The sequence below is a fragment of the Myodes glareolus genome, chromosome X (genome assembly GCF_982192425.1).
Source record: "Myodes glareolus chromosome X, mMyoGla1.1, whole genome shotgun sequence".
NCBI classification, from domain to species: Eukaryota; Metazoa; Chordata; class Mammalia; order Rodentia; family Cricetidae; genus Myodes; species Myodes glareolus.
Window position 1 is genome coordinate 142,917,289 of NC_142053.1, and position 27,830 is coordinate 142,945,118.

The 27,830-nt window shown below is 38.3% G+C and overlaps 1 protein-coding gene across 1 annotated transcript; it reads left to right on the top strand.

The window, feature by feature from the left end:
• Positions 1–1,270: 1,270 nt before the first annotated feature.
• LOC125417938 (ferritin light chain-like) lies at positions 1,271–9,855 on the top strand. The gene is made up of 2 exons (XM_048461528.3): positions 1,271–1,336; positions 9,391–9,855. The coding sequence occupies exons 1-2, from the start codon at positions 1,271–1,273 to the stop codon at positions 9,853–9,855; spliced, it is 531 nt and encodes a 176-aa protein (XP_048317485.3).
• The last annotated feature ends 17,975 nt before the right edge of the window (positions 9,856–27,830 follow it).

Sequence of the window (27,830 nt, forward strand, 5' to 3'; positions counted from 1 at the left end):
TTGGCTCCTGGTAAAACTATGTAGGACTGAATATTATGAAGTTAGTCCCAGGACGTGTAACTAGCAATCAACTCAAAATTTCCACAGATATTGTAATTAGGCAGGGTTTACATTGTTAGTTCATGTAACATGAGGGCCGGCTTGTTGGGGTTTGAGGGCTGGCTTGTTGGGGTTTCTGTCCTGCCCAGTACCCCACAACTGGTAAGTCCCAAAGAAAATCACACAGAGTCTACATTAGGTTATAAACTGATTGGCCCATTAGTTCAGTATTCTTATTAAGTAATTCTTATATCTTACGGTACCCCATAATTCTTGTCTGTGTTAGCCATGTGGCTCAGTACCTTTTCCAGTGGGGCAGGTTACATCTTGCTTCTCTGTGGTCTGGGCAGGAATGGAGGAATGGGCTTCCTCCTTCCTAGCCTTCTCCTGTTCTCATTGCCCTGCCTCTACTTCCTGTCTGGTTGACCCACATACACTTCCTGCCTGGCCAATCAGTGTTTATTAAAATACATGATTGACAGAGTACAGATAATTCTCCTGCACCACTTCCCCCTCTTTGCTTCTCCAAGCCGAGACGGACATAGGCTAGAATCTTTCCTGGTAAGCCACCACCTCGTGGTGCTACACAGATTATTAGAAATGGGTTAATCAAGATGTGAAAGTTAGTCAGTAAGAGGCTAGAGATAATGGGCCAGGCAGTGTTTAAATGAATACAATTTGTGTGTTGTTATTTCAGGTATAAAGCTAGCCATGTGGGAGCCAGGCAGGATGAAAAGCAGGCCTGCTTGCCTCATTACTACAAGTTAATTTCTAGGGGGGCACAGGTATGTTTCAAAAATAGATTTTGAAAGATGTTTTAAAATTACCATCTTTAAAGGAAAATCATTGGCCAGTGAAAATATTCACAGTTCAAATTTAGTAAACCATGAATCAAGCTAAATGTTCACAGTTATTTCTAGAATAGTTCAACATTGTTCCAGGTTCACACTATACCTACACCTTTATGGGGCAACTACTTGCATATTAGCTACTTGCATTCCTATACCTGGAGTGGGAGCAAATCATGTAAAAAGTCAGTAATGAAAGAGATAAAGTGCACTTTCAGAGCCTGTTCCCCATTCTTTATTTTGTACTCAGAGATGAAAGAGGAGGAAGAATAGGTATGTCAAAGGAAACAATAAAAGTTTACCTACTATCTCCTCGCCGCCTTCAGCTCCCAGGACCAGCCAGCACCATCTCTTTGTGGGTAGCTCCAGACTGCATCTCAGCCATGACAGCCCAGGTTCGTCAGAATTATTCCACCAAAGTGGAGGCTGCTGTGAACCGCCTGGTCAACATGTAATGGCGAATCAATCTCACACCAGTTAGGTTTTAAAGGGGTATTTATTTGGGGGGTTAAAACTTACATACGCAAAAACCGTCAGGAAAGGAGCCTAGTCACTGGAGCAGGAGGCAGAATCAAGAGCCGGAACCAAGAGAGGCCAAGCCAAGACTTGCGGCTCTTTTTAAAAGAGAAATATACCACGCCCCAGTAGGCTGGTATTTCAGTGGCTATTGGCTGAAAGAGTGGAAGGCGCTCCCATGGCATTGTGGGCTCATACTTCAGCGACTATTGGCTGAAGGATCAGAAGGTACTCCTGCAGCATCTCCCCCTTTTGTTTAAGTAAGAGAGTTCTAAGCCTATTATGAAATTATATACAATAAGTACAAATATCCTATTCTAACTAGCTTAAGTCTTGTATAATAAATAACTTGGCCAAGTCATGAGAGGAAAGTAGCTACATTTATCTAGTCTTCAACCCCATAGAAGATCCAAGAAGGGAAATAATGTTACCTGAGTAATTAGGAAGTGCAATCAAAGAACTACCAAAACATGCAACAAATCACAGAGACAACTGGCTACCTGGGCAATCACCAAAGACCTGTTTGCAGTGTTGGAGCAACCAACTTTGACTAAGGCCTAGAATAACTGACAGATTATTTTTAACAGGCAAGAGATTTTTCAAAACCATCTTACCCTGTCTTTGCAAGATTTAACAGTTCTGTCTATCCATTTCTGAATTTTATCCATTTCTCGATTTTAACAGGCAAGAGATTTTTCAAAACCGTCTTACCCTGTCTTGGTAAGATTTGACAGTTCTGCTTATCTATTTCCGGATACTGTGTATTTGTCAGTAATTGAGGTATTGGCAGTTCCTTGCCTAGAGGCCGGTTTTGTCAAGAAGACAAGCTCCAAGTGGAGTGTCTTTGGTGCTCAACAATCTCTTGGGAATAGGTCGGTGTTGCCAGGAGTGATTGTGTTTCACTGCACAGAACTTTAAGATTAAATTAAATGCCATTTTTTACAGCTCTTTGAAGAGGTTGAAGACTATTTATACAGAATATAATCTCTATGTATCTAAAGAACCTGATTAGTCTAACCATAAATATGACAGACATAGATGACTATTGATCTACAATTCTTAACACATATCTAACTTAAAGACTAAGAGAATAAACAACTGTGCAATAAATGAGGACAATGACCTCCAAATGTAAACAATAAATATCAATACATAAACAATATATAAGTATCTTAATCAGAGGTAGAAATGTATACTGCAATATGGTATACATATATCAATACAATATATATCAATACATAAAGAATGTTTTAAACAGGAAGAAACATGCATACCTACAATATTCAATATATGCCAATGTAATTATCTATAAAGAATCACTCATAAATACCATTATTATCTATCCAATTACCCCTTTTTTTTCAAAAAGATCCTTGAGCTTATAAAATTCCTTTCCCAACTCTGAACCGTATACTAATTATAATCAATCCCTAAATATTGTTCCTAAACCTGAGGACAAACTTTGCTGAAGAGGGGACATCATCCTCTAGAATTACTTCCAGCTGACATGGGGATGAGGTTCTTTCTGGAGGATCCTGTGAAAGTAAAATGATGGTTAAATTTCAAGATCAATGTCTTTTAAAACTGCAAACAGTCTCTGAGTATTTTGTGGAGGTCTGGCCAGAATGTTGTACAAGATGTGCACCATTTCAGCTAACCAAGTTGGAATCATCTGTGCAGCTGATACCCGGAACAGGACATGTAGTAGTACTATCAGTATCATGACATCATATCAACTGAATGGAGTTGTTGTTATGGGGGTCCCATCTTCTTCCCGGAAACTTCAAAAGTCAGTGCAGGAAATACTCATTGTTCATTGTGGAAAACTTAAACATTAATTATATAGACATAAAACATATATTCAATGAAAGGTATGATAGACATATTCAATGAAAAGTATGATAGATATGAAGAAAAGCAACGATGTTTTCTAAACTCATATTTCTTTCTGTCTCATATCATGGCTCTTGACATAAGACAGAAACTCCAGAAACTCTGGGTTTTTCTCTTAACAACAGGCTTGGAATTAGAGAGGGACTGAGCCAAGAGTCCAACTCAAAAACCAGCTCTATAAATTCAGAAATATGATTTAGTACATTCCAGAGCTTCATACTCACAGAACCTATTCAGTTTTCTTGATAATCCATATTGGGTAGTTGGACCAATCTGTCAGTATTTTTCCATCTGTCAGTATTCAAACATCCAGGGTCCCTTGAATTTTTCAAGGATGAGTGTTTTCCTGTGGAGACAAGAACAGAAACCGGCCCCCATTCTATGTTTTTCTTACCACCTGTATGGTCATCATCATCGTAGATGCTGTCATTTCTCCTTTCCAAGAGATTTCTTCTCTTCAAATCTAACCTTTATTAATTTTTATGGTATCCACAATTTTTCTTCTCCTGTGGAAACAAGAGTAAAACCCCTTCCCCAATGTAGCACATCTCCTGGCTTCCATTGAGAGGTCAGCACATCCTTGATATAAACCGGTTGATTTAATTCAGCAGACTTTTCCATTACCCAATGTTTTTCTGCCACTGTTGGTCCCTTCTCATTAGCATTAAGAAAATTCAAGGTTAATAAAGCATTATGTAACCTATTCCTGGGGGTATTTTCCACCCTATTCTGTTTGTTCAACATATCTTTTATAGTTCGATTTGACCTTTCTATAAGTGCTTGACCTGTAGGATTGTATGGTATAGCTGTAACATGCTTAATATTATAATAAGCAAAAAATCGTTTCATTTTCTTAGAAACATAAGTTGCACCATTATCTGTCTTTATCTGTGTAGGTATATCCATGATGGTCATAACTTCTAATAAATGAGTGATTACTGAATCAGCTTTTTCTGAGCTTAAAGCAGTTGCCTACTGAAAGCCTGAATAAGTGTCAATAGTGTGATGTACATATTTTAATTTGCCAAATTCTGGAAAGTGGAACACATCCATCTGCCAAATTTCATTCCTTTTAATACCCTTTGGATTAGTCCCTGCAGGCAATGGTGTTTGGTTATAAAAAGACCAAGTAGGGCATTTCTTTACAATCTCCTTAGCTTGTTGCCATGTAATAGAAAACTCTTTTTTCAAGCCTTTGCTATTGACATGATGTTTTTATGAAATTCAGATGCCTGCAGCACACTTCCAATCAATAATTGATCAATATCTGCATTACCTTGTACTAGAGGACCTGGCAGTCCATATGGGATCGGATGTGTATTATATACATAGGGCAAAGCCTGTTCCTGATCATGTCTTGTACCTGGATAAACAATGAGGTCAGTTCTGTATCATCAGGTATAAATTCAGCAGTTTCAATATGTAAGATAACTCTTTCTGCATATTGTGAGTCAGTAATTATATTAAGAGGTTCTTTAAAATCCCTAAGCACCATAAAATGACATATAATTCTGCCTTCTGGACAGAATCATAAGGACTTTGTTCCACTTTACTTAATTCTTCTGATTTGTAACTTGCTTTCCCTGATTTATTAGCATCAGTATAAAATGTACAGGCTCCAGTTATTGGAGCATCATGGACAATTCGAGGAAGAATCCAAGAAGTTCTCTTTATAAAATTTAGTCTCTTGCTTTTTGGGTAATTGTTATTGATTTCTCCCAAAAATTAGCACAAACTCTTTGCCATGGTTCATTGTCTTCTCACAACTTTTTTTTATCTCATCAGCAGTGAAAGGCACTATAATTTCTGCTGGGTCTATACCTGCTAATTGACGAAGTCTCAATTTTCCTTTTATAATCAGTTCAGAGACTTTTTCCACATAAGTTTTTAATTTTTTACTTGGTTTGTGTGGTAAAAAGATCCATTCCAAGATAATATCATCTCGTTCCTGTAGGGGAAATTCTGGAAGGCAATATGACGAGAATACAACTAAGCTTTGGATTTACCCTGTCCACATGAGCCTCCTGCAATTTTTCTTCAACCATTGTCAGTTCTTTTTCTTCTTCGGCTGTTAATTCTATGGGACTGTTTAAGTCTTTATCACCATCCTAAGTCTTGTTTAAATGAATTATTAGATCAGGTGTTATCCCAACAGCTGGTCGTAGGCTGGAGATGTCTCCTAATAATCTTTGAAAGTCATTAAGAGTTCGTAACTGATCTCTCCTGATTTGTGCCTTTTGTGTCTTAATTCTTTGTAAACTTATTTTATAACCTAAATAATTAACAGAATCTCCTCTCTGAATTTTTTCAGGAGCAATTTGCAATCCCCATTTAGGTAATACTATTTTTACTTCTTCAAACAGCCTTTCTAAGGTGTCTTTGTTTTGATCAGATATCAGGATATCATCCATATAGTGGTGTATTATGGACTTAGGAAATTGTTTGCGTATAATTTTAAATGGTTGGATTACAAAATATTGGCACAGGGTGGGAGAGTTTAACATTCCCTGTGGGAGGATGGCCCACTGGTACCTCCTTGCAGGCTGAGAGTTATTATAAGTAGGCACTGTGAAGGCAAACTTTTCTCTATCTTTTTCTTGTAATGGTATAGTGAAGAAACAATCTTTCAGATCAATAACTATAAGAGGCCATCCCTTTGGTAACAGGGAGGGCAGAGGAATTCCAGATTGCAGAGGGCCCATAGGTTGAATAACCTTGTTGATATCTCTAATATCTGTCACCATTCTCCATTTACCAGATTTTTTTCTTAACAACAAGTACAGGAGAATTCCAAGGGCTGGTAGATTCTTCTATATGTCGAGCATCTAATTGATCTTGTACCAGCTGTTCTAAAGCCTGTAACTTTTCCTCAGCTAAAGGCCATTGTTTAGTCCATATTGGTTTCTCAGTCAACCATTGTAGAGGCATGGCTGTTGCTACCTCTGAAGGGCCATTAATTGTGTTGTGTTCTTGTATAGTTTTAATGGCCAGTTTCCACCATCTGTAATATCTTGTAATATTTTCCTCAGAAATATAGGCTCTGGAAGCAGCAGGAATGTTAATTTGGGTATTCCATTGTTGCAATAGGTCACGACCCCATAAATTCACTCCAATATTGGCTACATATGGCCTTAGTTTTCCTATTTGTCCAACTGGACCTATACAAGTGACCCATCTCGTGCTTTGTCTAACTCGAGATAGGGTTCCAATTCCTAGGAACTGAATATCTACCTCCTGAAGAGGCCAATGCAGATGCCAAGATTCTGGAGTAATGATACTTACATCTGCACCTGTGTCCCATAAGCCAGTAATAAGTTTGCTATTTACACACACTCTTATCTGTGGTCTTTGTTCATTTATAGAAGTCTGCCAGAATATACGTTTATTTTGTCCTCTTAGATTTCTTGATTCATTCACCACATTTAACTCATCCTTCAGGCAGTTATTACTTTTAACAGCAGGCATGGGACATTCTAATTTCCCTGAAGAGGCATAGTCTCTGTAGTGACCGGAAATGACTGGTTCACATTCACTATGGGGGACTGCGAGAGGTCCCACATTGCGTTTCCCAATGGCAATGAGTTGCCCTGTTTATCTCTTGTCGACCTACACTCATTCGGCCAATGCCTGCCCTTTCCACATCTCCTACATAAACCTGAAGGCTTATTCCTCCTATTCTTGTTATTCCTAGAAGAGGCATTATTTCTAGAATTCCATTGTCTGCAGTCCCTTTTCATGTGTCCCATTTTGCCACAATGAAAGTATTTTGTGATCTGATGATCTGATGATCTTTTACCTTTGGAAATTGATTCTTGTACCCATGATTCATTGCTATAGTCAAAGGTATCAACATTCATTGTATGTAATACCCATTCATCCAAAAATGCTGATCTGATCTTTAAAGGCCCCAGGATCCTTTTGCATTCTACGTTGGCATTCTCATAAGCCAAAGACTCAGTTACTATATTTCTTGCTTCTGGATCAGGTATCCCTATTTGTATAGCCTTAGTTAGTCTTTGTAAAAAGTCACTAAAGGGTTCTCTCTGACCCTGTTTGACCCTGATATACGATTCTACTCTCTGACCTGAGTCTTGAACCCTGTCCCAGGCCCTTAGAGCTACTGTGGCACATATGGATAAAATGTTTTCATCATAAAGAGCTTGTTCCTGAGGATCAGAGTAAAGTCCTTTCTCTAGAATTTGATCTAGAGGAACCTCAATTCCTTTCGCTGATTCTTGTTGTTGTAAAATTCTGGCTTCTTGTTTGAATAGGCATTTGAAATGCCATAAAGGTCCGTTCTCGAGGATAGCTGACGTTAATTGATTCCAATCTTGAGTGGTGGCCCTGCTGCTCAGAGCCCAGGATTTTAACATCTCTCTAACAAAGGATGAATGTAGTCCATAATTTATAATTGCTTGTTTAAATTCTTTCAGATCACTCATACGTATAGGCTCCCATGTATGTTCTTTAATGACCTTAGGGTTTTTGGAGTCAGTTATTTTTTCTGATGTTATTACTGGAAAGGCAGGTATAACTCTCTGTAAACTGAGAGTTTTCAGAGGTAAATGATGCCTTTCTACCTTTTGCTCCTGTTCATCAGAGTCTATGATTTCCTCAGTCTTATTAAATCTGCTCACCATTACCTTCTGTAAGTCCTGAATCTCCTGTCCAGTATTATGCTCCAAAGCATTCATTAACAATTCTAAGTTGTGGAGCTTGTCCATCAGAGACACCATTTCCTCCTTGGACACAATCGCCTTCATTGATAATTCTAAGGCGTGGAGCTTGTCTGTTAGAGATACCATATCCTCCTTGGACATAATCTTCATGGCATGTACTGTGCCTTCTTGTATGGAAATCCTGTCAATTAATCTATCATACCCTTTTGAGAAAGTCCGATTTTCACATTCAATGGTTTTAATCCTCTCAGCTAATGTTTCAGCACTTATAGTCATGGACTGGAGGTTACGAGTCCTTTTGGTTGTCCCCTCCTCCAGAGCAGTGAAGCTCCCTTCTAAAGAAGCAATATCAGACTGTACCTTCTTGATATTTTGGTCAGTCGACCGAGTCATATCAGACAAAGATCTAGTCTCCTCCTTGAGAACTCCAAACTCTGATCTAGTCTCCTCCTTGAAAACTCCAAACTCTTTTTTGAGGAGGTTGGTGTCAGTCTGAATTTTCCTTAAGGTTTTAATCTCTGCCCTCAGCATTGTGGATTCAATCTGTAAGGACTGTATCATCTTTATAAAATAGCCAAACACCAAAAAAGCGATAGATCCCAGAAATAACCAAGTAAGAGGAATATCAGATACATCCTTCATAATATCCTCCATAGCGCAATTAAAAAAGCCATTGAACTTTTGGATAGTAATATTTTCTGACATTTTCAATCAAAAGAAGTCATACTTGTATGTATGTATGTATTTATTTATTTATATTCACCCGAAAAGAAAGATCTTACCTGTAATGACCGTTGCCTGCCAGTAGGTGGTGGTGGCACACCTGAATCCACATGGCAATGGAGTCAGGCCAGGAAGTAAACTCTAAAATATATGCACTCAAATCCAGAGGTTAAATACACAGATTGTGTGCTCCAGAGCAGGTCGAGCGCTGCACAGAGCCGGGCGGCGGGGAAGACAATGCCCGATAGGGCTAGCAGAAGCCAAAAAGTCCCCTCCCCGATCTGCGCGAGGTTGAGGTTAGTTGGGAGCCAGTAGTGGTGTGCGGATCTTGTTGTTTGGCCCACGCCACAAGGGGGGGAAAAACCCACACTTTCGGGCTCCAGATAATGGCGAATCAATCCCACACCAGTTAGGTTTTAAAGGGGTATTTATTTGGGGGATAAAACTTACATACACACAAACCATCAGAAAAGAAGCCTAGTCGCTGAAGCAGGAGCCAGAATCAAGAGCCGGAACGAAGAGAGGCTGATCCGAGACTTGTGGCTCTTTTTAAAAGAGAAATATACCATGCCCCAGTGGACTGGTATTTCAGTGGCTATTGGCTGAAGGAGCAGAAGATGCTCCCACAACATTGTGGGCTCATACTTCAGTGACTATTGGCTGAAGGAGCGGAAGGTACTCCCGCAGCAAACATGCACCTGTGGGCCTCCTACACATACCTGTCACTGGGCTACTATTTTGATCGGGATGACATGGCTCTAGACGGTGTAGGCCACTTCTTCCATGAATTGGCCAAGGAGAAGTGCAAGGGCGCTGAGCGTCTCCTCAAGTTGCAGAATGATCGCGGAGGTCATGCACTCTTTCGGGATGTGCAGAAGCCATGTCAAGATGAGTGGGGTAAAACCCATGAGGCCATGGAAGCTGCCCTGGCTTTGGAGAAGAACTTGAACCAGGCCCTCTTGGATCTTCATTCCTTGGGCTCTGCTCACACAGATCCTCATCTCTGTGACTTCCTTGAAAACCATTTCCTAGATAAGGAGGTGAAGGTCATCAAGAAGATGGGCAACCACCTGACCAACCTCCACAGGTTGGTTTCTGGGCCCCAGGCATCTCTGGGCGAGTACCTTTTTGAGCGGCTCACTCTCAAGCATGACTAGGAGGCCTCTCCTTCCAAGGGGCTCCCACCTCTGCTCTGCACGAGTCAGCCTCAAGACCTTCACCCGAACCTCTCAAGAAGCCATGAGGCAGCTTTGTAACGCCTTGGAGCCCCTCTTAAGTCTTGGACCAAGTAAAAATAAAGCCTCTTGAAACAGCAAAAAAAGGAGGGGGTCACAAACTTGAGAGTGTGTATGGGAAGAACACACAATTAGTTGGAGAGTAAAAAGAAGGTATGAAAATTACATAAATACAATACTCATGTATGAAATTCTCAAAAAATTAAAAATTAAATAAAAAAGAATAGAGGAATTAAAGTAAGCACTCAAATTAAAAATTCACCAGTAAGCTGCTTCAAAAATAAAAGTCACTATGAATCAGAAAATATATTCTTTGACATATTAATGAAGGAGAAAATAAGTCATAAAATTCTCTTCAAAATGTATTTTCTCTCTGTAGTATATTGAATGTAATTGGCTCCCATAATCGCATAGGGAGTGGCACAATTAGGAGGTGTGGCTCTGTTGGAATGGGTATAGCCTTGTTGAAGAAAGTGTGTCACTGTAAGGGTGGGTTTTAAGGTTTCCTGTGCTCAAGATACTGTCCAGGTCTCATATGATTTCCTGTTGCCTGCAAGTTGTAGGACTCTCAGCTACCTCTCCAGTACCATGTCTGCCTGCATGTCATCATGCTCCCCAGCATGATGATGATGGACTGAAACTTTGAAATTGTAAGTGAACCACCCCAATTAAATGTTTTCTTTTTAAGAATTGCCATGATTACTGATGAATATTTTGCATATCACCATAGAATCTTCATCTGGCAATGGATGGAGACAGAGACAGAGACCCACATTGGAACACTGGACTTAACTCCCTAGGTCCAAATGAGAAGCAGAAGGAGGGAGAACGTGAGCAAGGAAGGCAGGATCAGAGGGAACATTCATCTGACAATGGATGGAGATATAGATGGAGACCCACATTGTAGCACTGGACTGAGCCCCCAAGGTCCAAATGAGGAGCAGAAGGAGGGATAACATGAAAAAGGAAGTTAGGACCACGAGGGGTGCATTCACCCACTGATACAAGGGTATTGATCTAATGAGAGCTCACCAAGGCCAGCTGGACTGAGACTGAATGAGCATGTGATCAAACCGGATTCTCTGAATGTGACTGACATGAGGGCTGACTGAGAAGCCATTGACAATGGCACTGGGTCTTGTTTCGTCTGCAAGTACTGGCTTTTTGGGATCCTAATCTGTTTGGATGCTCACCTTCCTAGACCTGGAGGGAAGGGTGAGGAACTTGAACTTCCCACAGGGCAGGAAACCCTGACTGCTCTTAGGACTGGAGAGAGAGGAGGAGAGGGAGTGGGGGGAATGGGAGGGTATTGGGAGGAGGGGAGGAAGTGGAAATTTTTAAAAATAAATTAATTAATTAATTAAAAAAAAGATTTGCCATGTTTATGGTGTCTATTCACAGCAATAAAAACCCTAACTAACACAGAAGTTGGTACCAGGGACTGGGGTATTGCTGTGATAGGCCTGACCATGTTTTAGTTTGGAGAAACTTGGACTTTGGTACTTTGTATTATGAAAGCACCAAAATGCTTTAAGCCTTGTTTAATGGGCCATACTAGTGGGAATGTGGAAGACAGTGGTGTTTAATGTGATTTGATGAACTATGGGGGACTGCTCAAGAAGTTACAGAGGAAAAGAATATTTGTATGATACCTAGAGATCACTCATGTGATATTTTAGTGAAGAAAGTGGCTGCCTCTTGCCCTTGTCCAAAAAGTCTACCTGAAACTGAATTGAAGAGTTTTGGATTAATTCCAATGGTCTAGGAAATCTCAAAACAGCCTAGTATAGACTCTTGTCTTGTGGTTATTAGTGGTAACTCTAAAGAATATTTATAATGAAAAGGAACAAGCTGAGAAGGGTTAATTGCAAAAATGTAAATTTTGAGGAGAAAAAGAGCACCAAAAAGTGGAATGGAGCTAAATTCTGTGTTCAAGGATTAACAGATTAATTAACAGATAAAGAAATGAAATAAAGGGGTTGGTAACCACAGCGCAAGATCCCACCCAGCTGAGTTTCCAAGTTGTTAAAAGGAACTACAAAAAGGCTTAGAGTTGGGCATGGTGAGACACACCTTTAATCCCATCCATGGGAAGGCAGAGTCTAGTGAATCTCTGAGTTTGAAGCCAGCCTGGCCTACAATGCAAGTTTCAGGACATCCAAGCTTAAGGGGTGAAGGAAAGAAAACTGATGAAGGTGTAATTGAATGAGGGGGCCATGTTCCAGCCTGAGCAAACAGTAAAACTCAGTAGTTTTGACCACATGGTTCTGGTTTTAGAGTTGAGGATAGAAGAAATGGATTATGTAATTTGCCTCCACATCTACAGAAAGCCATTAAGGCCAGGCATGTGTCAGGGGTGTCCCTGAATATAGGACTAGTAGAGATGCCATTTTGTGAAGCTGTGAAGTTGAAACCTGGGTTGCGTTGGAGAACCCAAGACATTAGAGATGCCAGAGTCCTGTGATACCTACTGAGGAGAGCTGCTAACAGGGAGTGGAAATAGTCCCCAAGAAATAAGTGTGTTGCAATCAACAAAGCTGAATGGAGTTGGACATTTGAGGAGTTCTTTGATGTCAGATATGGAGATGCAGAGTTTGGAACTTGCCCAACTGGTCTTTGGTCTTGCTCTAGTCCAGTATTTCATCACTATTCTCCCATCCCTACATTTTGGAATGGTAATATATATCCTCTGCCATAATATGTTGAAAGTATGTGATCTTCTTTATTTTCTATTTTGATTTTTAGGGGATTAGAATTAAGAGATTTTATGAGTCTCAGAAGAGACTTTGAACTTTGGACTTTTAAACATTGTGAAGGCTGTGATAGACAATATGGACTTTTGAAGTTGAACTAAATGCATTTTGCATTGTGATATTTTTCTGAGATTATGGAGGGCAGGGAATGAGAAATAGTCATTTGAATGTAATTGGCCCCCATAATCTCAAAGAGAGTGGCACTATTAGGAGGTGTGGTTTTGTTGGAGTAGATATGGTCTTATTGGAGGAAATGTGTCACTTTGTGGGTGGGTTTGAAGTTTTCTATGTTCAGGGTACTGCCCAGTGTTTCAGTAAACTTCCTGCTGCCTGCAAGGTGTAGGACTGTCAGCTACCTCTCCAGTAACATGTTTGCCTGCACACCACCATGCTCCTCACCATGATGAAAATGAACTAACCCTCTGAAACTGTAAATGAGCCATGCCAATTAAATGTTTTGTTTATAAGAGTTTCTGTGGTCATGGTGTCTCTTCACAGCAATAAAAACTCTAATTAAGGTACTCTCCTTTCTTTTTTACTTCCCAGCAAGCTAGAAGTGTGTTGTTCTCAGCAATATACCTGTCCCACAAAAATTTATCAAAGTGTAGCCAAAACTTGGACCCGTATATAGTAGCTTTGATGATAAAGAGTTTTCAAGGTGGTGGGGGTGGCTACACCTTTAATCCCAGAACAGTGGAGATAGGGGTAGGTGGATCTCTGTGAATTTAAAGCCAGCCTAGTTTACATAGTGAGTTCCAGGACAACCAGAAAGATATCCTGTCTCAAAAAAAGTTTTTAATGCAAGTTGAATATTAGTAGCATTATAATAATTTAGCCAAACACGAAGCTGTGAGTACTTTTGAAAAGTCTCAGATTTATAAAATCATCCATAGCATAGAAACTTCATACTAATACACCAAATTAATTACTCGATGTGAATTTCTGCTGCATTATTAAAACAAAGTTACCTCAGATGTTCTTAAAGGTTGTTCTCTTTTTTTTTATCTTGGCAAGGAGCTGATGAAAGAATAAAGTCTGTGGTGCTCCCCACTCCAAGAAGTCATTCCTTTTAAGTGGAGTGGAAAGCTTCACTTTCTACTTCCCTTACTTCTTAAATAAGAGTCTTCATGAATTATAATTTATATACCATAAATTTCACCCAGTATTATTGTATAAATGTCATCATCACCCTATGGTCCATTTATAGCCCCCCCATTTCTATAGTCAGCCATATATATTTGCCTGTATTTGATTAGTGTTTTGGTCATTTTATCTAAATGAAATCATATGTGGTCTTTTGTGACTATTCTGTAAGATGTGGAGAATGGTCTAGGTTTCAAAAGCCTAAGTTTTATTAGGCAAGCAAAAATAAAAGAATAGCTTGTAGCAGATAGAAGCAGTCAAACATCATCAAATCAAGTGCTTACAGTATGCAGCAATGAAGACTAGAGTAGGTTGATTAAGAAAGATCAAACAAAAGCAATATCATCAAAGGAGGGCTTACAGGACCCTTCAGAAATCAACTGCAGAAGAAGCTGTCATGCTAGAGTTCCCAGTTAAGAGGCTCTCCTAGATAAGCTTCCAGCTTCCTGTTCCTATTGCAAGTATTTTTGTACCATGGGATAAACAATAGTAACCTGTGTTGGAAACAGTTTACTTCCCAGCTGGTCTCAAGAACACACTGTTTTAATATCATCAGCTGTTTGCTTTTTACCTTTCTTCTTATCACATGACCAAGAGGCCATCCTATTCCCAGAAAAGGGGTCCTAGAAGACACTTCAAGACAAATATACTTGGATCTGAAGTTCTGGTGGCCAGGATGGGGTATAAGGGTGTCTACTCTACCCTAATTACAGATACCGCTTTTCAGTAAGCTTAAATAGTACATCACAATTTATCAATATATTTTGTATTATAGACTTGCTCCTTTTTTCTTGCTCTTTTTTTTTATCCCCAGATTTTTTTACCAGCATGTGAAATTAGGTACATCTCAAAAATAGATCAGGTGGTGATCTCTAATCCATTGTTTCTAAATTCTTGTCACTGGCAGAGATTGACCTTAGAAACAAAACAAAGAGATAAGAGGTTTTATTACAGGGTAAACAAACACACTCAAGGGGGATAAGCTTCTCAAGAGGGTCTGAACAGCGAATTTTATGGGGAACATTAATAGGCCAGAATATTATTCATGAGTTAAGACTGAAGGTGGATTCCTAGGATAGAATTTACTTACCTTTTTGCCTTTTTGTCTTTTAAGATGTGCCGTGGTATTCAACGCCTGGTAGAAATGGGCTAGTAATATAGAGATGTTTCTAAAATGAAGTGCCAGTGTTCATCTTAGTTGTTTTTTTTTCTTATTCTATCTAATTTTGTATGGATTTTCATTTTTTTTATTTTGACTTTTATTTGCTTACTATTTGTGCAGTTACATGAAATGCTATTCTTTCTTTTCTGTTTGAACAATCGTATGGTATCCTGCTGTAACATAGCTATGCAGCTACACTAGACTCTCAATACCATACAGTCCTTTCACTTAACACAGTGGTTTTTAGTTTCATTCATGTTTTGGCATGTACCAGTACTGTGTTTCTTTTTATAGTTGAATATCATTCAGTGCTACATTTAGACATATTGTATCCAACAATCAAAAAGTTCGTAGCAGCCTAGGATATGGTACGGCTCAGTAGTGAGTGCTCATCTAATATGCATTCCATTCCTACCTCAACAAAACAAAGATATTGATAGATATTTACTTTGGTGATGATGAATGATGCTGTTATAGACTTTCGTGTGTAATCTTTCTGCCGACATGTGTCTTCATTGCTCTTGTGTAGGTTTATAAGAAGGAAACTAGTCTATAATATGGTGTTTAACTTGTTAAGGAGCTCTCAAGTTGTTTTTTCAACTAGATACACCATTTTACAGTCCCATCAGAAATATATGAGCATCCCAGTTTCTCCACATACTTTCCAGCACTTATTGTCTGTTTTTCTGATTATAGCAATTCTACTGGGTCTAAAATAGTATTTCATTGTTAATTTATTTTTTAATATATTTTATATTTTTTATTTTTATTTTGTTCTGAATTTTCTGATGACAAATGAGACTGAGAATTTTTTTCAATATGTATTTAACTAGCATATATCTCTGGTGAAATGTCTGTTCAGCCCTTTTATTCGACACATAATTCCCCTCTTTCCTTTTCTTCCTCCAAACCTCAAATTGAAAAAAATTCCTTTTTTGAGACAAGTTTTCTCTGTGTAACAGCTCTGTCTGCCCTGGAACTCATTTTGTAGATCAAGCTGACCTGCCTCTGCTTCCTGAGTGCTGGGATGAAAGGCGTGCACCACCACTGTCACACCAGGCCCAAGATTTTACATTTTTATGACACAGAATTCATCATTTTTTCCTTTGAGTCTCCCATCTTTTAGTCTGCCTCAAAATAACCCTTATATTCTCTATTTTTGTCTTATTTTTGTCTGAACTCTCTTTTGCGAAAATATTAATATTTTTCTTTTTGATTTTTTTTCAAATTTATTCTTCTTTCATACAATACATGCCGATAACAGGTTCCTCTCCCTCCACTCCTACCAGTTCCTTCCTCACTTCCACTCTACTGCAGATCCACATCCCCTATCCTCACCCCTCTATCTGTCTCTACCCCCATCTTCCCCCAGAAAAGAGAAGGCCTCCTAGGAACATCAACCTTACATAACAATAGAACTAGGCACAAACTCACATCAAGGCTGGATGAGGCAAATCAGCAGGAGAAAAGGGGTCCCAAAAGGAGGCAAAAGAGTCTGAGACAACCCAACTTCCTCTGTCAGGAGTCCCACCAAAACACCAAGCTACACAACCATGACATATATGCAAAGGGCCTAGTGCAGACCCATGCAGGACCCATGATTGCTTCTTCAGTCTCTGTGAGCCTCCATGAGCCCTGATTACTTGATTCTCCAAGTCATGCTCTCTCAATGTCCTTGAGCCCTCTATTTTATACAGTTCCTCCACTCCCTGTTCTGTGAGGTTCCCTGATCTCTGGGGAGAAGGACCTGATGGAGACCTCCAACCTGGGCTCCCTCTTTACAAGTTTACAAGCCTAATGTTTGGCTGTGGGTTTCTGCATCATCTCCAGTCAGCTACCGGAGGCAACCTCTCTGATTAAACTGGAAAAGACACCAACCTACAAGTATAGCAAAATGCCATTAGGAATCTTTTCCCTTTTTTTGTTTTTTGGTTTTTATTTTTCAAGACAGTGTTTCTCTATGTCGTCCTGATTGTCCTGGAATTAACTCTGTAGACCAGGCTGGTCTCAAATGTTTTCTAGTTAATTTGAGGCCAGGATCAACCACACAGAATTCAGGAAGTTCCTACTGCTCTAGGTTTCCACATTGCCCCACAAATGCCCTGCAATTCTAGTCACCTCTCTCTGTATTCTCTCTCTCCATCCCTTGCCCCAACTTGATACCTCCTATTTCCATCCCTATCCATACCAAGTCTACCCGTAAAATCTATTCTTATTTCTCCTTCCCTAGTAGATCCATGAGTCCCTGCTAGAGCCTTCCTAGTTACTTAGCCTCTCTGGGTCTGTGAATTGTCGCATTTACTTAACAACTAATATCAATTTATAAGTTAGAACAAACAGAGAACATACTAACATCAATTTATAAGTTAGAACATAGAGAGGTTTCTCTCCTGCCAGGCATGGAGGAGTGTTCCCCTTGCTACACATCCTCGACAGCAGGAGCTGTCACTTGTGTTATTGATCTTAGCCGTTCTGACAGATGTAAATTGAATCTCAAAATAGTCTTGATTTTCATTTCCCTGATGGCTAAGAGTGGTGAACATTCCTCTAAGTGTTTCTCAAACATTTGAGATTTCTCTATTAAGAATTCTCTTTTTTACCAGACTTTTTCTTTAGGGCCACCAACCAGTTCCCAAATCAAGACTCAGAGACTTCTTATTAGCTTTGAATGTTCAGCCTAGTTTAGGCTCATTTCTCTCTCTTTAACTTAAATTGACCTGTTTCTCTTTATCTACCTTTTGCCTTAGGACTTTTTGGTTCGGGAGAATTATCTGTATTCTGTCAATCATGTATTTTAATAAAACGCTGATTGGCCAGGCAGGAAGTATAGGCGGTCAACCAGACAGGAAGTAGAGGCGGGGCAATGAGAATAGAATAAGGCTATGGAGGAGGAAGGTCCCTCTGCCACTCCTGCGCAGACCACTGAAGAGGCAGCATGTAACTTGCCCAGCTGAGAAAGCTATGGAGCCGTATGGCTAAAATAGATTAGAATAATGGGTTAAGATAAGTCATAAGAACTAATAAGAAGCCTGACCTAATGGGCCAATCAGTTTATAACCTTATGGAGTCCTGTGGGTGATTTTCTTTGGGGTTTGCCGGTTGTGGGGTACCGGGCGGGACAGAAACCACAACAAGCCGGCCCCTCATGTTACAACTTTTAACCTTTCTTTATGTCTTACTTTCCTGCTTCCTTCAGTATCTGGCTGACTGAAAGTGTCTTCTGGCCTTGGGCATGTCCCTCTCTCTCTCCCTTGTTCTCGCCTCCTTTTCACTGAACCTAGATTTCTCTTCCTACTTATTCTCTTGCCTACCAGCCTCACCTATTCCTCTCAGGCCTAGCTATTGGATGTTTGTATTTTTATTAGACCAATTAGGTGATTTAGCCAGGCAAGGTGAAACAAATTCCACACATCTTTACATAATTAAACAAATGTATTGTAAATAAGTAAATGTAGCACACCTTTACACAGCTAAATAATCCACAACACTCTTTTGAGATCTGTACCCCCAATTTTTAATTGGATTGTTTGGTTTGTTAATGTCTAATTTCTTGAGTTCTTTATATATTTTGGTTATTAGCCCTCTGTCATATGTGGAGTTGCTAAAAATATTTTTCCATTCTGTAGGCTACCATTCTGTCCTATCGGTGGTGTCCTTCACCTTGCAAAAGCTTTTCAGTTTCATACAGTCCATTTTATTAATTGTCAGTCTTAGTGCCTGCTTTATCAGTGTACTGTTCAGAAAGTGGTCAGAAAATTATCTCTTGTGTCAACGTGTCGAAGGCTATTCTCAACTTTCTTTACTATCAGGTTCAGTGTGTCTGGTTTTATGTTAAGGTCTTTTATCCACTTGGACTTGAGTTTTGTGCAGGGTGATAGATATGGATCTATTTGCAACCCTCTACATGTTGACATCCAGTTAGACCAGCACCATTTGTTGAAGATTCTTTTTTCATTTTATATTTCTGACTTCTTTATCAAAAATGAGGTGTCCATAGGCACATGTATTTGTGTCTGTGTCTTCAATTGAACTCCGTCAAGCACATCAACCAACCTGCTTGTTTTTATGCTAATACCGCTAATACCATGCAGTTTTATTACTATAGCTCTGAAGTACAGTTTGAGCGGGATGATGATACCTCTAGTTCTATTATTGTTCAAGATATCTTTTAGTTATCCTAGAACTTTTGATTTTCTATAAGTTCAGTTTTGTCCTTTCAATATCTGTAAAGAACTGTGTTAGAATTTAGGTGGGGATTGCATTGAATCATAGATTGCTTTTGGTAAGATGACCATTTTTATTATGTTGATCCTACTGACCTATGGTCATGGAAGATCTGTTATCTTCTTCAGTTTCTGTCTTCAAATATTTGAAGTTTAGTCATGCAAGACTTTTATTTGCTTGGTTAAAGTTATTTCCAGATATTTTATATTATTTGTGGCTATTGTGAAGGGTATTATTTCCCTGATTTCTTTCTTGGTCCATTTGTCATTAATATGTAGGTAAGTTACTGATTTTATTTTAGTTAATCTTATATCCAGCCACTTTGCTGAAAGGTGTTTAGTGGCTTTAGAAGTTCCCTGGCAGAATTTTTTGGGTTGCATATGTATACTATCATATCATCTTCAAACAATGATACTTTGACTTCTTTCTTTACAATTTGTAGCCCCCTGATCTCCTTCAGTTGTCTTATTATTCTAGCTAACACTTCAATAGATAGAGAGAGAGAGTGGACAGTCTTGTCTTAGTCCTGATTTTAGCAGAAATACATTGAGTTTCTCTCTATTTGTTTTGATGTTGGCTATAGGCTTTCTGTAAATTGTGTTTACTATGTTGAGGTATGTTTCTTGTATCCCTACTCTCTCCAAGACTTTTATTATGAAGGTGTGTTGGATTTTTTATTAAAGGCACTTTCAGTATCTAATGAGATGATCATGTGGTTTTTCTTTCAGTTTATGTGCTGGATTGACTAATTTTTATATGTTGAACCATCCTGCATTCTCTGGGATGAAGCCTACTTGGTTTTTGTTTTTGTTTTGTTTCTGTTGTTGTTTTTGACGTGCTCTTGGATTTGGTTTGCGGGCATTTTATTCAGTATTTTTGTATCTATGTTCATGAGGGAAATTGATCTGTAATTCTGCTTCTTTGTTGAATCTTTGTGTCATTTGGGTGCCAAGATGACTATAGCCTCATAAAATGGATTGTGCAATGTTTCTTCTGTTTCTATTCTAAAAAAATAATTTGAGGAGTATTGACATTAGCTCTTTTTTAAAGCATGCTAAAATTCTATACTGAAACTGCCTGACCCTGCACCTTTCTGTTTAGAAGACTTTTAATAACTACTTCTATTTCCTTAGGGCTTATCAGCCTACTTAAATTGTTTATTTGGTCTTGATTCAACTTTGCATAGTGACATCTATTGACAAAAAGTCATCCATTTCATTTAGATTTTCCAATTTTGTTGAGTACAGATTTTTAAAGTATGACCTAGTGGTTCCTTGGTTTTCCTCTCAGTATCTGCTGTTATGTTTCCTTTTGTTTCTGATTTTGTAAATTTGTTACTCTCATTCTGTCTTTTAGCTAGCTTGGTTAAGGGTTTGTCTATGTTGTAGATTTTCTCAACAAACCAACTCTTTGTTTCATTTATTCTTTGCATTGTTCCCTTTGTTTCTAATGATTTCAGTCCTAAGCTTGATTATTTCTTGTTGTCTACTTCTCTTGGGTGTGCTTACTTCTTTTTGCTCTAGAGCTTTCAATGTGCTGTTAAGTTGCTGGTATGAAATCTCTCCATTTTTTTCATGTAGACACTTAGTCCTCTTAACTGCTTTCATTGTATTCCATAAGTTTTAGTATGTTGTGTAGTCATTTTCATTGAATGATAGAATGTCTTTGATTTCTTTCTTTATTTTTGCCTTGACCCAGTGAATTTTCATTCATTATAGAGTTGTTCAGTTTCAGTGAATTCATTGGTTTTCTGTTGTTATTGAAATTCAGCTATAACCAGTAGTGGTCTGGTAGGATGCAAGGAGTTATTTCAATTTTCTTGTTTCTGTTAAAATCTACTTTGTGTGTGTGGTCAATTTTAGAGAATGTTCCATGTGGTACTGAGAAGAAGGTATATTCTTTTGTGTTTGGGTGAAATATTCTCCAGATATCTGCTTGGTTCTTTAGGATTATAACCCTTGTAAATTATGGTATTTTCCTCTTTAGTTTTTGGCTACATGACCTTTTTTTGGTCAGAGTGGGGTATTGAATCTCCCACTATCAATGTGTGAGGGTTAGTGTTTGATTTAAGCTTTAGTAATGTTTCTTTTACAAATAGGGGTGCCCTTGTGTTTGGGGGAATATATGTTAAGAATTGAACCATTATCTTGGTGTATTTTTTCTTTGATGAGTATGAAGTCTCCTTTCCATATATTTTTGATCAATTTAGGTTTGAAGTCTATTTTGTCAAGCATTAGACAGGCTACATTATCTGTCTTCTTAAGTTCATTTGCTTTTAAAATCTTTTTTTGCAACCCTTTACTCTGGGATAATGTCTATCTTTGATGTTGAGCTGTGTTTCTTGTATATAGCAGAAGGATGAATCCTGTTTTGGATCCATTCTGTTAGTCCTTACCTTTTTATTGGGGAATTGAGTCCGTTGATATTGAGAGATATCAATAACCAACAATTGTTTATTCCTGTTATTTTGTTGTTGGTGGTGTTGATGGTGGTGTTGATGGTGATAGTAGTGGTAGTATATGTGTGCATGTATGTTTCTCTTTTTATAGTTTTGCTGGTATGCATTTATTTATTTTCTTTGTTTTCTTGGTTGTTGTTACCTTCCTTGGGTTGGAATTTTCCTTCCAGTCCCTTCTGTAGGGCTGAATTTGTAGGTAGATATTGTTTAAATTTAACTTTATTATGGAATAACTTGTTTTCTCCATCTATGGTGTTTGAAATTTTTGCTGGGTATAATAGTCTGAACTCACTATAAATAGTGTGGTCTCTTTGTGTCTGTAGGACATGTGTTCAGGCCCTTTTGGTTTTTAGAGACTCCATTGAGAATTTGGGTGTAATTCTACTAGGTCTGTCTTTATATATTACTTACTCTTTTTCCTTGCAGTTTTTAATATTCTTTCCTTGTTCTTTATGTTTAGCATTTTGAGTATGTGGTAAGGGAACTTTCTTTTCTGTACAATATATGTGATGTTCATTATGCTTCTTATACCTTTATAGGTATGTTCTTATTTACTTTGGGAAATTTTTCTTCTATGATTTTGTTGAATATATATTGAAAATATGTTTTCTGGGCCTCTGAGCAGGGATTCTTCTCTGTCTTCTACCCCTATTATTCTTAGGTTTGATCTTTTCATAGCGTCCATGATTTCCTGGATATTTTGTGTGGAGAATTTATTAGAATTAACATTTTCTTTGACTGATGTATCTATTTATCTATCATATCTATGACACCTGAGATTCTCTCTTCAATCTATTCTATTATGTTGGTGAAGCTTGTCCTGTTTACTTACCTAAATTTTCATCTCCAGAATTCCCTCAATTTGTGTTTTCTTTATTGCTTTTATTTCAATTTTCAGGTCTTGAATGGTTTTATTCATTTCTTTCAATTGTTTGTGTTTTCTTGGCTTTCTTTAATGGATTTATTCATTTCCTCAAAATTTATGCTTGTCTTTTCCTCATTTTCTTTTAAGAATTTATTCATATTCTGTTTAAAGACTTCTAACATCTTTATAAAGTTGGTTTGAAGTTCATTTCTGTGTGTGTGTGTGTGTGTGTGTGCTTCAGCTATGTTGAATTTTTACGGTTTTCTGTCATAGGATAACTGAATTCTGAGGGTGACATATTGCCCAGGCTGTTTTGACTTTGTTCTTACACTGGTGCCTAGGCATCTGGGTTTGAGTGATTTAAGGTCTAGGTGCCAATCCTGAGTTCATCTTTGTTGGATGGGTGTTTTTTATTCCTTGGCTTCTGTTTCCACTCTGGTCTTCTGGCCTGTGTGGCCTGTGGTTGAGCAGAGAATCTATACGTGAATTAGAGCTGGACTTCTGGTGGCTGGTGTGACCTTTGGTCAAGCAGGTGATCTATACCTGCGGTTTGGGCTGGGACACAACAAAGAGAAGCAGGGTATAGAGTGGGTGAGATCTTCAGGTGAGGGGCTACCTGGAATTTTGGGGAATGGAGTTTTATTTTTAACTCTTATGCATATATCTATGATCCATTTTGAGTTTTTGGTTTTTGTTGTTTTGCTGGCTGGAAGTCATTTTTCTCTTGTTTTATGTGATTTTTTTTCATCCGTATATGTGTGATTGCTTTAGCACCTTGAGTTGAAAAGTCTGTTTTTTGTTTGTTTGGTTGGTTGCTTTGGTTTGCTTTTGGTCTTTTGAGACAGAGTTTCTCTGTGTAACACCCTTAACTGTCATAGAACTATAACTCACTTTGTAGACCAGGCTGGCCTTGAACTCCCAGAGATCCACCTTCCTATGCCTCCTGAATGCTGGGACTAAACGCATACTCCATCACACCCAACTGAAAAGACTGTTTTTATCCCCATTGAAACATACTGTTATTTTTACTGAAAATCAATTAAACATAACTATAAAGGCTTATATCTGAACATCAATTATGTTTTGTTGGTCTGTCTGCCCAACCCTTTTGCCAGCACCACACTATCTTGATTGTTCTAGCTTTGTGGTGGTTTTGAAGTCCTCCATCTTTATCACTCTTCTCACAATTGCTTTGTTGTTCTACAACCATTTCATTTCTACCCAAATGTTTGGATCAATTTGTCAATTTCTAGAAAAGATTCTGTTAGACATTTGATACAGATAGAATTCACAGATAATATAGAGACAACCCTTATGTGTTAGCTTTCCTATTGCTGTGACAGAAATGGTTTAAAGGAAAGAAAAATTTCTTTGGAGTCACTATTGTAGAACTGTCAGTCCATCACAGTGAGGGAACATAGGAGAAAAAGCCATTCCTATCAGGGCTGGAAAAGGCTGAGAACTATAGGAATGAATTGAGAACAAGATGCCTGCAGTGACCTGTTTCTGGTGATCTACTTCTTCTGGCTGGGGTTTGCCCCTTTCTGTTTCAACCACCCATCCAAATAATGTGACCAGCAGAGAACCAAACATTTAACACATGATCTTATGTGTGTGTGTGTGGGGAAGGTACATTTCTTTCAAACCATAATATCAATACCAGGTTAATAATGTCTTCCAGTCAATGAATGTGGGATATATTTAGATCTTCTTTAAAATTCTCATCCATGTTTTATAAATTTTAGTAAAAATCTTACTCTGCTTTTATAAATTTGTTTCTAAGTTTTTATTCTTCACATTTATGCTACTTACTGTGATATATGTGGGGGCACACATGAACCATAACATATGTGCCATTGTGTGGGTATGGAGGCCAGAGAATGCCTTTGTGTGGTGATTTCTCTCCTTCCACATTTTTATGGGTTCCAGGAATTAAGCTCAGCCTGGCAAGCACTTTTACCCCTTAATCTTACTGCCCCTTATGCTTTTATTCTCATGTATGCTATTACTAATGAAAATTTCTTTCTTTTGGACTGTCCATTACTACCATAGATAAATATACTTCCACACATTTTTGGTGTGTGTGTGTACATGCACACTTATGTGCACAAGTATGTATGATCTATGTGTGCAAGTATATGCTCTTGTGTGTGTATCTGTGGAGACCAGAGGTGCATGTCTTATGTTATCTATCACTTTCCACCTTACTTTTTTGAAATGGGAGTTTCTGACTGAACTTGGCACTCAGCAATTGACTGGCTCAAAAGTAAATCCTCAAAATCTTTCTGTCTCCACCTATCCAGTACTAAGATTACAGGTGCATGTTGGATGCCTAGCTTTTTACATGAATACTGGGATCTGAAGTCAGGTCCCCATGATTGTACAGTAAATACTTTATCCACTGAATCATCACCTCAACCAATGTCTGTGTACTTTTTAAAATGCTGTAAAACCTCCTCAGATTCTTTTGTTAGTTCTACTAGGTTTTTGGTGTGTTGAGGTTTCTCAGGGTTTTCTATGTACATACTTGTTATGTGATCTGTTAAAGGAGGCAGATTTTCTTCTTCCTTCCCATTCAGAATGCCTTTTACTTCTTCTGCTTGATTGCAATAATTAGACTTCCAGTACAATATGGAACATAACTGGGATGGTTAGCCATAACTGCCTTGTTTCTGACTTTGGGGAAAAGCATGCTGACTTTCACAATTATGCATATTGGTTCCAGATTTTCCATGGATGTGTTTTATCAAGTCAAAGAATTCCCCTCCTGCAATTTTGTGGTATATTAAGAATAAGCAACAGCAGCAACAACAACAACAACAAAACACACACACACACACACACACACACACACACACACACACACACACACACACACTGACCTCTACCGCTAGTTCCTGACATTGCCTTCCTAAAATCTTTATAATTTACTGAGTGATTGGAAAGCCTGACACAGAGCTCCTAAATCCCTTGGAATCTTCAGGGTGATAACCTCATTTGTTCTATTGAGGCAACTCTTAGGCTCTATCCTGGATAGACTCCAGATAGGAGCTGGTTGCCAGGGGAAACACCCATGTGATTAAAGACTTGGAACACTTACAGTCTCACCCCACCCCCAACCTCTATGAAAGTTAGAGGAGCTGAAGATTAAGTTGATCACCAGTGACCAAGGATGTAATTATTTGTAATTACATAATGAAGTCTCTAAAACTCCCAGAAGGACAGGGTTCAGAGAGCCTTTATCAGAATGACTGGGTCTTTTGCAGGTACCTGAGATGGCATGATACTTCTGTGTCTTTTCTCACATATGTTTCACTTAGCATCACTTCCATCTGTCTGTTCACGGGCATCACTTGGAATATTCTTTTTAATACATGAGGAAACATGACGTTTCCCCAATGTCTGTGAATTACTTTATCAAATTAATAGAACATGAAGAGGGAATTTTAAGAATCTCAGTTTCTATCCAGTTTGTTAGGAACAAAAGTCACAAACTAAGCCTCTTGATGGGCATTCAGTGAGTGGGAATGGCTTGGTAGTATGAGGATACCCACCCCCAGACACATGGCAGATGTCAGTACTTTGAGTGTTATGTGAGAATAAAAGAAACACTGTTTCCTTTTGTTTATTTTTGATCTGATCTTCTATTATTAGTTTGTTGAACTGTGTTTTTTTTAAAGAAAAATCAGGAATAAATGCTGAATGTGACCAAGTACTTTTCTATGCATATTGAGAAAATTATGTGTGTTTTGTCCTTTATTCTACTCACATAATACATTCCTTAAATTGATAATAACTAACCAGACTTGCACTCCAGAAATAAATCCCATTTTTCTTTTCCTTGGCGCATATATATTTGTGTGTGCATGCGTGTGTGTGTGTGATGATGAATAATCTTTGTCAAAGATGTTTGAGTTTATAGAAAATTATAGTTTATATCTATAAAGCATTTCGTTGTAATGCATTGTCTGATATTTCTGTTAAGGTGCATCAGTTACTTTTCTCATTGCTATGACAAAACATCTGATAAGAAGCATTTAAGGAAGAATTTGTTTTGGTTCATAGTTTGAGAATTGGTATAGAAGGCATGGTGGTAGGAGCATGAAGTGACTAGTCATGTCACATCTGGAACCAAGAAGCTCAGTGGACAAAGGTACTTGCCTTCAAGGCTTATGGCCTGAGTTTAATTGCAGGAACCCATATAGTGAAAAGAGACGACTGCCACAAGTCACCACATACAAACATACACACACACACACACACACACACACACACACACACACACACACACACACTTCGGATTTTTTATTAAAGAAACAGAAAAAGATGAGTGCTGATGATTAACTTGATTCTTCTTTTGTTCCTGTTTATTTAGACTGATACCCCAGTTCACAGGATAGTGGGCACCACATTTAGAGTAGGTTTCCATTTCGCTTTGGAAACACCCTTAGCAATACACCATTAATGTCCTTGGTATGTGTTTCTTATCCCAGTTAAATTGACTCTCCTTAACAATTATATAGGTTAATACCGGTTCTGTTGAAGGAATTAATAATGTTTCTTAATCTTGTGTTTTATTGGGAAAATCTGTGGAGGATTATTTTTTTTTCTTTACATGTTTACTAGCAAAGCTTCATTTTGTGGGAAGATATCATTTAACAGTTCAAGTCTAGTTCTGGTTCTTAATGTATTTCCTATCTTTCCTCCAGTAACTTACAAATTGATGTCCCTCTAAGAGTGTGTTCATTCCATCTAAACTGTCTTTCTTGGCATAAATTTCCTCACAGATTTGTTGTATGATTCTTTTAATCCTACAGTTCAGTGATTGGGCCTCTTCTTTCATTCTTGAGTTTGCTATTTTGTCAACTTTGTTGATCTTCTCAAAGAACCAACTTTTTGTTCCACTGATTTTCTCCATATTTTGTCTGTTTTTTGTTCTATTGATTTCTGCTGTAACATTTAATTTTTTTCTGTTGCATTATTGTTTACTTTGCTTTGATTTTCTATTTTAATTGCTTTCCTCCACCCTACCATCTGTGCTCTCGCTCTCTCTCCCTCTCTCTTTCCATTTCTCCCCCCTCTCTCTCTGTATAATAATGAAACACAGAGTCTCTTGTATGCTGTACAAAAGCTATAACACTGAGCTATACCTCCAGCCCTGTTTTTTTCTATTTTTATAAGGTAGAGGCTAGCTTATTTATTCATAGTTTTTGATATGTTATAGTGTAGGTGCCTCCAGCTTTAAGTCCTTCTCTCAGACACGCTTTAGCTATATCACATGTATATTAAGTT